The 13,066-nt window shown below is 34.2% G+C and overlaps 1 protein-coding gene across 2 annotated transcripts; it reads right to left on the bottom strand.

Moving 5' to 3' along the window:
• Positions 1–228: 228 nt before the first annotated feature.
• Positions 229–5,575, bottom strand: LOC113186142 (keratin-associated protein 20-1-like). Of its 2 annotated transcripts, none has more exons than XM_026393508.1 (2): positions 5,478–5,575; positions 229–304 (listed from the first exon to the last, which is right to left on the bottom strand). In XM_026393508.1, the coding sequence occupies exons 1-2, from the start codon at positions 5,573–5,575 to the stop codon at positions 229–231; spliced, it is 174 nt and encodes a 57-aa protein (XP_026249293.1). The 2 variants fall into 2 exon arrangements, with proteins under 2 accessions (XP_026249293.1, XP_077651168.1); XM_077795042.1 differs by having other exon boundaries at positions 5,481–5,575.
• Positions 5,576–13,066: the final 7,491 nt, after the last annotated feature.

Below are 13,066 nucleotides of genomic sequence, written 5' to 3'. Positions count from 1 at the left end.
TATAATTAATGAGAAGTAATACAGTATCGATAATAATTATGAATTTTGAAGCATTCTATGGGACTTTGCTGTCAACTTGAAGCATGCTGAAACTGAAGTATTTAAACTGATGATTAGGATAAAATTTTTCACTGTTAGGAAACAAATAACATTTAAGAAGAACAAATGAAGGATATTCAGAAACTATACAAGGAAGACTTCTACTGGATAAGTGGTTCCAGAAGTATCTTAATAGAATCCATAGGACCAGTATCTGCCACAGCAGGATGGACGGCAGCAGCCAAATCCATATCCACCCCAGCCATAGCCCAGGCCACCATAGCCATAGCCCAGGTTTCCGTAGTAGTTGCTGTAGTAGCACATGGTGTCAGGAATGGGATTTCAGTTGAGGAATAGAGAATTATTCTTCTTGGCTGAAATGTCTTCTCCCCGAGCCATGGAGCCTTTTATACAAACCCAGAGGTAGGTAGGTCAAACCACAGGCATTGCTGGCTCCATAATTTAGCATAATATCCACTAGAAGAATTTGCTGAGTCTTTGGTTTACTTTGGAGAGTTCCTCACATGTAAGATTGCTTTGCTATTATATTGAGTATCTCAGAGTTAAGTTGCGTAATTTTTATTCAATAAAATAAAATCTTTTTCTTCCATTGCATAAGGAAATACTCTGTGTATAATGACTTTTAGGTTGATTATCAGTTTATAATCCTCTTTTTTATACCAAATAACATTAGATATCCAAACCTATGAACTACAATTTCCCATGTGACTTTCTGAAGAACTTTCTGCATGAAATTCCATCAAGACAAACTTGCATGATATTTCAAAAATATTTAAAGCATGAGAAGTCCTATGATGCCTTCACTTCAAACAAATAGTGAAGGCCTAATTACCAAGCTTACTCTGTTTTTTTTTTTTTTTATTCAGAATAACCTCCTTCAAGTCATGTGTTTTAAAGACATTTTTTTCCCTTATTTTGTTGTGTTAACTTATATTTATTATTTAAAATATTGGGTCCTGATTATTTTAATGTGACATCAGCCATACAGTAGTTTCTCCAAGATCTTTTTAGTTGGTTTGTCTTTGCCATTTTCCACAAATATCTTCAGTATCTCAAGTGGCAGCTAAGAATTTTATGTTTACATAAAATTACAAACTGGACCGGACCAAGTGATCATTTCTTTAGAATGGATTTTCTGAGTTTTGGGGTGCATTCATTTTTAGCATTTTTAGGTGCTGACGTAAGTTTAATAGGACTTGTGTCAATCACATGCCCCCAGGAATTCTGCCAAGGTCCAGGTCTGAGCCTTCTCAAAATTACTTGATATTTTCAGTCGCTAATTTTAGCCTTTCTGATGGGTATGTAGTGCTATTTCATTGTGATTATAATTTGCATTTTCTTGCTCTAATGAGCCTGGCCACCTTCTGTTTCTGTTTGCTGTGAAATGATTGTTGAAGTTTTTGTCCACTTTTAATTGTGTTTTGTATCTTTCTCTAATGCTTTGTAGGCATTTTTATCTAATTTTGGTACAAATACTTGTATTATAAATAGCCTTTCCATGTTGTGAAGTTTTAAACTCTGTGAAAAACTAAACTCTTAAGGAAATCCTATTTATCAGTTTTTATGGGCATGACTCTTTATACCTATTTAAGAAATTGTCGTCCACTTCCATTAATAAGAAAATCTTATATTTTGGTGCATGATGTGACAAAATTGATTTTGTTTATGTTTTTATCCAATTAATCTAATACCGTTTATTGTCAATCTTGGTGCAATATATTAAGTCCAGATTTACTTCTTTATATGGCTATCGAATCTAGCAGTATTTATTGTTAAGTCAATCTTTTTATCTTCTCTTATGCAATAATTATTTTAGTAGTATAAGTCTGGTTTCTCTATATAATTGAACCTATCTATAGAATTCCTCCTCTTTCTGTTGGTTGATGTACTTACTCATGAAAAAAGAGCACTTTTTCATGATTTGGGATTTGTTAATAATGGCAAGTCTGTATTCTCTTTTCTGGTCTCCTTTTCTTTAATTAATTAATTATTAATTTGTGAGCTAATTATTAGATAGTGAGCTAAGACCTGTGGTACAAAGTTGAATGAATGTTGTGATAATAACCATGCTTGTTTCTAACTCAGGGAGTAATTTTCTTGTATTTTAGCATTAAATATGATACAGAAGCTGCAGATTTTATGCAAATACCATTTTTCAAATCAGGGAAGTTATTTCCTAGTCCTTCATTACAAATTTTTTAAAAATTCATGAATAACTATGAAATATTATATTTTATCTTACTCTATTGAGATAGTCCTGAAACTTTCTTTTTTTGTTGTTGTTAATATAGTAAGTTGGACTGACTGAGTTTCCAGATGTTACACCAATCTGGGATTTTGCAAACTTGTGGTATTGTTCAAGAGATTTGGATTGATGGTATATTATTTCAGATTTTTAAGGTATTCACAAAATACCTTCCTTTTTTTGAAATGTCCTTACTAGATTTTGATTTTCTTATTAGTTTTGTCACTTTCCCTTTCTGTGGAATTGCATTTTTGTGATTGGGAGTGCTTTTTTTTTCAAGTGGCTTAAGAAATTTCTTAGTGCCACATCTATACTGGGAACTCCCTTTATGTAAAATTTTTAAGGACAGGTTCATTTTCTTGAACAGATATCAGGATATTTCAATTTCCTGACTTCTGGATATTAAAAAGATATTTCCTCAGGTGAAATTCCATTTTTGTTCCTTGTGTGAAGAGAGGGGAAAGGAAATCTGGAATCAGTGGCAACAGAAAACATTGTGATTCCAAAGGAAAATTTAAATCTAGAACCACAAGTATAAGAATCAGGGTTGTAGGAGGGAAGCTCTGGCCCAGGTGCACAGAGAAGGTGACCAAGGCTGGTTCTGGAGAACATTTCCACAACATTGACAGACTGAACCACTGGGTCAGCAAAGAGGATGCACAGCAAGTTTTTTTTTTTTTTTTTTTTTTTTTTCCTGTCCTCTTCCTTAAACTGTAGGGAAGCAATCAGAAGAATGTGATGGGGAAGGAGTGAAGTACAATCACACAGGAGCAATGTCACCAGGAAATTGCCAATGGTATACATATGGAAATAGTACAGCTTTAGTAGGCAACAGATTGTTTATAAAACCTTAGTACAAGAGGATAAAAATGTAGCAAGGTCAGATTCATACAATAGAAGAGACTCAGAATCACATTGAATGATTTTTTATGAGAAGTTTAGAAAAAAACTAGTGAACAGACGTTAGACTTCGACTTTTTTTTTTGAGGGGGAGTGGGATGTACCAGGGATTGAACTCAGGGGAGCTCGACCACTGAGCCACATCCCCAGCCCTATTTTGTATTTTATTTAGAGACAGGGTCTCACTAAGTTGCTTAGTGCCTCGCCATTGCTGAGGCTGGCTTTGAACTCATGATCCTCCTGTCTCAGCCTCAAAAAAGTCTTTAGCTATTTTTGGTTAAAATGGTTGCATATTTCAAAGAGAAAAATCCAAGACCAGTACAGTGATTTTCTGTTCTGTCCTCACATTCCTCAATGTTAACACTTCAGTATATCTACATTTAAAACATTGCTCTGCTTCCCATCTTTGTCTCCTTGTTTCTCTCTCTCTCCTTTCTTTCTTTTTTTCTTCTACCACCTTTACCACCTGACTTACATATGTCTGTATCACAATGCTATAAATGTCTCTGTCCACAAGGCAGGTAGCATACAGGTATGTTTATGTTTTTGATGTACTAATTGTAGGATTGTGGCTCCTCCAAACACAATTATGCCTCATTCATTGAAGTCACCTGTTGTCTATGATTGCCTGAACTAGATGCAGAATATATATATATATATATATATATATATATATATATATATATTAAAAAATATACACACACACACATACACACATACACAGGTACTGGGGATTGTCTCTATATAAATAAGCTATATCACCAGTCCTTTTTTGTTTTTATTTATTTACTTATTTTAAATTTGAGTTGAAGTCTCATTAAATTGCTAAAGGTCTTGCTAAGTTGCTGAGGTTGACCTCCAACTTGTGATCCTCCTGTCTCATCCTCTGCAGATTTTGGGATTACAGACATGTAGCACTACATCTGGCTAATCCAGATTATTTTTGCACAGCAGTGGAAGGAATGAGACACTTTTCATCCTCCTCTCCTTTGGATAAGAACATAGGTGCAGATAGAAAAAAATGTGTGTTCATGGAAAGTCTAAACTGGGAGTTGGAAAAGGCTTTGCTTAAAATTTTCTTTGGGTTCAGTGTAACACTTCATATATTAGTTTGCTGGACATGGAGTCAGGAGGAAGGAAGAAGATGTGTGGGTGAGGATCATGGAGAGTGCAATAAGAATTCAAATTGTGAGAAGACTTGCTCAGTAGAGGGCACACATAGAACATCCCTCACGCAGTTTGATTTCTGTATGTGCATGTGTGAATTGATAACAATATTGTTAAAAATATTGTAAAACTAATCTTGCTCAGCACTATAATTTTATATGAAGATGATCTGGCCAAATAGAGTGATCTACATATATCATACATGATCACTCTTCTTAGAGTTGAACAAAGGATAGTAAAACCTGAGCCCTGCACCTTACACTCCTGCTGAGTGGAGTATTCTCTCTTAAACTGGTGCACAATACAATCTGACATAATATTAACCTCTGACCATCCAGACTCTCTAGATGTGGCAATGTACGTCAATAAAGATCCTGGTTTAGTCCACAAGTTCTTAAGTGAACTATGCTCACTCCATCATGCAAACACAAATGAGAGAAAAATAATGAATATAAACACAGAGAATTTTGCAGTGAAAGACAAAATTTATTGAAAAGAAAACATATTTTTCACATATAATCTGGTAGGCTAAATGCTGAGAGCCATAGCCAAGTAGGAATGATGCATGGCATTTTGGGTTGAAAGGTGACCCTGCTCAGGGATCAGGGTGGCTCCAGGGTTTAGGGTGGATCCTGCTGGGATTCTGGGAGAATTGGCGCGTGGACCCGGTAGAGGCAAGGTGTTCCCGGGAAGTGTGTGTAGAGTGTGGGTGAGAGCTCCGGAATAAAGAGTTGCTGTTTGAATCTACAAGGCTTTGTGGTGGCTCGATGATTTTGTGCCCAGCCAGACTGCGGAAGCTAAATAAGTGATAAAACAGCAATATCAAATATGAACATTTTTACAAATGGGGAGATGTTACATGCAACTTTGGTTGTTCAGGTTGAAGCAAGCTGAATCTGAAATGCTCCTTCAGAAGGTGGAATCGTCTAAGATAATAATTTTATGCTTGGGAAAGAGAAATAAATTAATCTATTAAAAGAATCTTGGAAAGATAGTGAGGAAGCATAGGAGGAAGAGTTCTACTGACTGAGTGGTTCTGGAAGTTTCTCAGTAGAATCCATATGACCAATAAGATGGGCGACAACAGCCATATCTATATCTGCCCCAGCCATAGCCACAGCCATAGCCCAGGCCACCATAGCCATAGCCCAGACCAGCATAGCCACAGCCCAGGCCGCCATAGTAGTTGCTGTAGTAGCACATGGTGTCAGAGTGGGAGTTCAATAGAAGAATAGAGAATTAGTCTTCTTGCTTGAAATGTCATCTTCCTTAGGCACAGAACCTTTTATACACAGTCAGGAATGGGTGGGGTAAACCACAGTGTTGGCTGTCACATAATTTAAATAGTTCCCGTAAGAAAAATTACTGAATTTTTTGTTTAGTTAGGAAAAGAGAGTCCTTCATAAGTAAAATTACTTTGCTATAATACCAAGCATTTCAAATTTAAATGACATGATTCTATAAGACATTCCCCATTTATTTTGAAAAACAATTACTCTGTGTGATTAACTTCAGTTCCATTCTCAGTTTATCATTCTATCCCTATTCTCAAGTAGCATGAAGAATTCGAGCCCAAGTATTACATTTCTAGAAGTGACTTACAAGCAAGCTTCCACCAGGAAGAAGGACATGATTGTGATTTTGAAGACATTGGAAGCACTGGATGTCATCTTGAGTCTCTGCTTCACCAGACAAAGTGACATCCCCATTATAAAGTTCACTTTGGTTTTATGTCAGAAAGACTTCTACATGTGTTTTTATAGTCCTTTGTTTTCCTATTATTATTATTTTTTTAGTCAGTGAGAGGGGTTACTAGAAATTTTACCCAGGGGCAATTTATCACTGTGCCATGTCTCTGGTACTTTTAATTTTTAAATTTTGGACAGGGTATCACTAAGTTGTTTAGGGCTTCACCAAATTGCTGAGGCTGGCCTTGAACTTTTTATCTTCCTGTCTCAACTGGGATTACAGGCCTGCACCATTATGTCTAGCTGTTTGTCTATATTTATTGTCTATTTTGTCCACATTTATTTAATTAAAACAATGTGTCCAAATTACCTGATATAACATAAAGCATATAATCTATTTTCCTATTCTGTATATGTTGACTTGTTTTCTGAAAATAGCTTCAATTTCTCAAAAGGCAGTGTTAGAGTTTGTTTGTGAATTAATGTTTATGTGGAAGGAAAAAGAAAACTGGACTTCACAAAGGGAAGATTTCTTTAGGATGAATTTCTGAGTTTTACTGTGTGTATACTTAGCATTTTTCGGTGCTGACCTAAAAACAGAGTTGCCACTGGTATTATAACAATGACAAGCCCAAAAGGAATGTTGGCAAGATCGAGGCTCTGATATTTCTCAAAATTTCTTGGTGTTTTCAGTTTCTAACATTAGTGATTCTAAGAGGTATGCAATCCTGCTTCTTTGTGGCTATAATTTGCGTTTCCTTACTTTAAAAAAAGGTTGACTGTACCTTGTTTCATTTGTTGTAAAACCCTTGTGCAAGTTTCTGGTCATTTTGAATCTGTGTTTTCTTTCTTTATTTCCAGTGATTTGTAGATGTATTTATTTATTTTTGCTACAAACCATTTTTAGATGTACATTCTAGATATCTTCTCCCCATTAGTGGCTTTTTAGTTTTTCAGAAACAAAAATCCTTAATTTTGAGGAAATCCAATTTCATAATATATTCTTTCAAAACTAGTACTCTTTATATCCTTTAGAAGATATCATCTCTCACTTCACATTAACAAATTCATAGCAGCATTTATCTTGATTGGTTATTAGTGAAGTCTTTCTTATATGTTTATCTAAGTAATCCAACTTTAATTGTTGTTGAATCAATATTTTCATCTTCAGTACTGGATTGATAGCTTTGTAGTATAAATATGATTGCCACATATGTCTGAATCTGCTTATAAAATCTCTCTTCTTTCTGATGGTCTAAGTACTTATTTTTGAACCAGGACTACCTATTTAGCACATAGATAATATAATTATTAATACTGTCATGTCTGTATTTCATTCCTATTATTCTTGCTATATATTGATGTTGGCATTTATTTATGTTTTTGTTTACTAGGACTTGTGGTACAAAATGAATGAAAGTTGACTTGTAGTCATGCTTATCTTTTTCTTGACTAAGAACATCCTTGATCTTTAACATAAGTGTGATGTAAAAACTATAAATTTTATATAGGTACCACTTATTGAAGTGAGGAGATTATTTTCTAGTTCTACTTAACTGATTTAAAAAAATCACAAATGAGCCCAAATTAATAAAGAGAAGCAAGAACAGATAACTAGAATTATATCAAACAAAGAATGTATTCCCTTGAAAGAAAATAATCAACGAAATGAAGAATCCTACAGAATGGAAAAAAATACATGGAAATTATTCACCTGTCAAAGGATTAACATCTAGCATATATAAGGAACTAGAAGAACTGAATAAAAAATAATAATCCAATTAAAAATAGGCAAATGGTTCAAACAGACATTGCTAAAAAAGAGAAATACAATGGACAACAGAGACATGAAAAGGTTCTCAATATCATTGGCCATCTGAAAATTGAAAATCAAAACCACAATGATATCATTGTACCCCAGCTATAGTAACTGCTATTAAAACAAACAAAAAACAACAACAAGAAAAACAAAAAGAAAAAACCCCACAACTAAACAAATACTGGTGAGGTTGTTGAGAGAATGGATGGAATGTAAATTATTTTAGCCTTTATGGAGAATAAGAATGGATGTTCTTCAAACAACTAAAAATAGACCTGACACATAATCCAGCTATCTCATTGTTGGATATGTATCCAGAGGAAATGGGATCAGCATACCAAAGAAATACTTGCATTCCCAAGTTTATTGCAGCATTATTCACAATATTTAAGATAGGTAATCAACCTAGAGAGCCATTGAGATATGAGTGGATTAAAAAATATGGTACATATACAAACATGATGGAAGATTATTCAGCTATAAAAATAATAAAGTTCTGTCATTTCCAACAAAGCGGATGGGAATGGGAGACATTAGGTGATGTGAAAGAAGCCAGACCAAGAAAGACAAATACTGCATGTTTTCTCACGTATAGAAGTTTTAATAAAAGAGGTGGGTGTGTATCTGAATGTAGACTATTGATTACTAGAGGCTGAAAAGGAGAGTGGGGAGGAAGAGAGGAAATGGAGGTAGAATAGAAATAGGGTTCAACAACACAGAATGAACAAATTCTGGTTTTCCATACAGCAAAGGGTGATTATAGTTTAAAATAAACTATTATATATATTATGAATTGATAATAATGATAACAACATTATATACAATATTATATATATTATGAATTGATAACCATATTAATCCTCACCCACACATCTTCTTCCTTCCTCCTGACTCCATGCCCAGCAAACTAATGTATGAAGTATTACACTGAGCCCAAAGAAAATTTTAAACAAAGCCTTTTCCAACTCCCAGTTTAGACTTTCCAAGAAAGAAGCTTGAAATTTCCAAATATATAAAAAAAAAAACAGCAGAGTGAAGGGAATGCTAATGACCCTGATTTGATTATTGCATGTTATATGTATCCATTGACATATCACAATATACTTCATTAATATGTACTTCATTAATATGTATGATTTTTATATGTCAAAAAGTTGACAAATGGATACTGCCTTTCTCATGTTTTGTTTTAATCTATTGAGAAGTTCACATATTTTTTTTTCCTTTTTTATTAATGCTATGATTGCACTGACTGAATGTCTATGCATTAAGCCAATCTGGAATTTTACAAAATTGGAATGTAGCTTTTAAGGCTTGGTTGATAATACATAGTTTAAGATTTTATAACTATATTAACAGAATGTACTCCCTGTCTTGTAATTTCCTTGTTAAAATTTTATTTTATTTTTTAGTATGTTTTGCCCTTTTCCAATTATGTTGATGAGTTCTGGTATGATTGGTAGTACTTTTTTATTCAGTTTTCTAAAGAATTCTGTAGTGAAGACATCTGAATATAGAGTTTCCTTTGCATGTAATTTTAAATGACAGAACTATTGTCTTTAATTGCTATCTGCTATTTGACTTTTCTGTTTCTTTATGTCTTGTTACTTGAATGTTATTTCCTCAGATTAATTTCCATTTTCCCACTGTTTCCTGTATGAGCAGGGGTTGAAGCAGATTTGGAATTAGTGAGAAAAGGTGACATGATTTCTAAGGAAAAGTTGGGCACACAATTACAAAAAGAATCAGTGATAAAATAAGGAAGCCCTAATTCCCATGTGCAGAGATAGTGGCAAGGGATCTCTGTTGTGGACTTTTTGCACAAGATTGACAGCAGGAATCAGCAGTAAGGAGGCATGGCTGGTTTGCTCCTCTCATTTTCTTTGAACTATAGTGGAGCAATCACAAAATCACAATAATGTGATGTGGAAGAAACTAATTGCAATCAAACAGAAGTACAGTGCTATGTAAAAATTACAATTTTATGTATATATATATATATATATATATATTCATTTATATGTACATACATATGGCAATAGTGCTATTTTGGTATGCAATTCATCATTTAAAACTATAATGTATAAAGATGATGGCCTAGCCAAGTCAGATGTAAATAATAAGACTGGCAGAGTCATGTGAAAGCATTTTTATATGAGCAATTTAGACAGAACTGGCTAGTACACATTAGCTTTTGTATTTTCCCTTTTAAATATTTTGTATAATTTATGTTGAAATATTTTGAAGAGAAAAGTGTAAGACCTGCAAAAGAATTTACGTGTCTTCTTCTCTCCAATTTCATAAAATGTAGTGTTTCAGTAGCTGTACATTATATCATTTCTCATTTCTATCACTAGTTCTATCTCCATCTTTGCCTCTCTTTCTATATTATTGTCATGTGTTGAGATATTTGTATGATTGTTTCTTTTTCCATTAATTTTATGAATTGAACTGTCTGAATTTCCAGATATTAAACTAACCTGAGATTTTGCAAACTTGGTATACAGCTCCACAAGCTTAGTTAGACAAGCCTTCTACTGTCTCTGACATCTAACTTCTATTAGGCCTAACATCTTGCTTAATCCTCCATGTATCTCATTCCTGTAAGTGCCACAGTCCCTTATAGGCATTTGGACATGGCAGTTCTAGGAATGGGATACTTCCAAAGGAGTTTTGCCTCAATATTGGGATCATGTTTTATTTTATGGTTTCCTAGGCTCTGAAAGGGGATTGTACAGAGCATTTATCAAGTAATTTGTTTTTTATATGCACATCAGAGAATTGGTATTAGTATTTTCAATGTATTTTAAAAGCAAAATTATTCATTAATCTAGTTTTAAATAAATAAATTATTCTCAAATAATTGTGACTATATATATGGGTGATTATAGTTTAGAATAAACTAATATATATATATATATATATATAAAGATCTAGAAGAAAGAAACCTGAAGTGACTTTTATAAATCACATTTCTTCACTTTCTTGGAGCTCAGTAGGTTCAATGTGGGAGGGAACCTATTTGAACCTTGTGGTTTTCACTGCTGCTGAGAAGTGTCCCCTCTAAATTTTACAAACAACTCCACTCTAAACTCTCATCTGACCATCTGAATGCTCTAAGAGGAAGTGTTTCTGCAATAATTTCTGTTTCTTCCATGTGCCCTTCAAGGAAACACATAAATGACAGAGAAAATGAATATAAATGCAGTGTTTTGAAAGGATAAAGAAAGTTTATTGAAAAATACTGTAAATTAAAAGCTATAAGCTACAATGAATGGAGAAGTATTACAATATCAATTATAAATATTTATATTTGGTGTTTCATGAGACTTTGGTCAATCTGGCTGAATCATGCTAATTCTGAAGTATTCAGTCTGAAAGTGAAAGAGCTTAGGGTACATTGTTTTTACTCTTGAGGAAGAGAAATAATTTGGTTATAGGAGAACTTGTGAAAGAACAGTCTGAAAGTATAGGAGGAAGAGTTCTCCTGACTGAGTGGCTCCAGAAGTTTCTCAGTAGAATCATAGAATCCAGCAAGATAGATGGCAGCAACCATATCTGTGCCCACCACAGTCACAGCCACAGCCATGGCCGAGGCCATCATAGCTATGGCCCAGACCTTCTTAACCACAGCCCAAGCCACCAAAGCCGCAGGCCAGACCTCCACAGCCATAGTCCAGGCCACCATCATTACAGTCCAGACTTCCATAGCCACAGCCCAAGCTATCATAGCCATAGCCCAGGCCACCATATCAGTTGCCCAAGTAGCACATGGTGTTTAGTATGAAAGTTTCAATTGAGGAGCAATTCACAATTTCCTTAGCATGAATGTTACCATCTACACATGGCCTTTTATATGCCTTCCATGATAAGGGGAACCATGCACAAACAGGATTTACTCTCATGTTTATCTTAATTGACACTTTAGAATTTTAGAATGTGTAGTTTATTAGACATAAAAAAAAACTCCATAGCTTAGAATCCTTCATTACGGGGAAAGATTAGGGAAGAGGAGTGGGAGAGGAAAAGAAAGAAAGATGTCAATTTTAAAAATAAGTCACAGCTGCAGAGCAACAAGGTCTATATTCAAAGTATGAAGAGGGCCACTGTTATATTTCCCCAGCATCAATTTCTTATTATTTTAGTATTCTTACCTTTTCTAGGTGATTTTACCACTGAACTCTGCAAATTACCACGTATTTATTTTCCTTTAAATATTTAAAATGAAACTCCTGGATGAATATACAATTTATTAAATTCATACACCATACTGTTATCTTAATGCTCTGTCAGGGACTGGATTACTGACTATGACTCAGTTCACATTGAATTATGAGATCTTCCTAACTCTCTGCTCTCTGGATCTGAATCTTCCTTTCTCATGCAATGGCTCCATGGGAATAGCATGATCATGGCAGAGAAAACATGTAAACCATTGGCCCAGTACTAGACCTGCCTGTCAGTCATCTATATGAGTCAGAGATGCTTACTAGAGAGGTGATTTCCCATATATGCATGGTCTGTACTTTCCTTTCTTTTTGTTTATTAATATTTTTTTTAGTTGTAGATGGACACAATATATTTATTTTATTTATTTTTATTTGGTGCTGAGGATCAAACCCAGTGCCTTACGCATGTAAGGCAAGCGCTCTACCACTGAGCTACTAACCCAGTCCTAGTCTGGATTTTTCTCGCAGCATTATTACACTCTGTATTCTTTATGGTGAATATGTTAAATTTCCTAGCTGGTGTGTTTGTTGCCTTTTCTTCATAGACTGAGGTATAAGTAAAAGATTGTGCTGTAAAAAATAGGATCATGATGTGTTTGAGAGACAGCTAAACTACTGGATTTTCTTTCCTGTTATGCACCATTCTCTCCTCTTTCTATCTTTTGTGTCATGTATATTTCCCAAGTTAGATGCTAAGAGGGTCTGCCATAGATTATCTCAGAGATAGATATTTGAGTGAGGTCAGAACCTTGCCAATGATAAAAGTTTTAATAAATGGTGCTGAAAATATTATTCGTATATTTCAGCAATATCAAACACTATATAAAAAAAGAAAAAAACTTTAAATGGTTGCACATTTCTAGGTGAAAATTTTAAAAAATTGTGTAAAAATAGGTTATATTCAATTTCTTTGAATAGATAAAAAAACACTTAAATAGGACAGAATAAATGTTATAAA

The sequence above is a fragment of the Urocitellus parryii genome, chromosome 2, assembly GCF_045843805.1.
Source record: "Urocitellus parryii isolate mUroPar1 chromosome 2, mUroPar1.hap1, whole genome shotgun sequence".
NCBI classification, from domain to species: Eukaryota; Metazoa; Chordata; class Mammalia; order Rodentia; family Sciuridae; genus Urocitellus; species Urocitellus parryii.
The sequence above is the reverse complement of the archived record's forward strand: the minus strand, read 5'-3'. Positions and strand labels throughout refer to the sequence as shown.

Excerpts from the sequence above, each read along its gene's own strand:
- LOC113186142 (XM_026393508.1), bottom strand. The coding sequence starts at position 5,575 with ATGTGCTACTACAGCAACTACTATGGCGGCCTGGGCTGTGGCTATGCT. Across the intron at positions 305-5,477 it reads TATGGCTGTGGCTATGGCTG|TGGCTGGGGTGGATATGGAT; the intron begins GGGCAGATATAG and ends TGGCCTGGGCTA.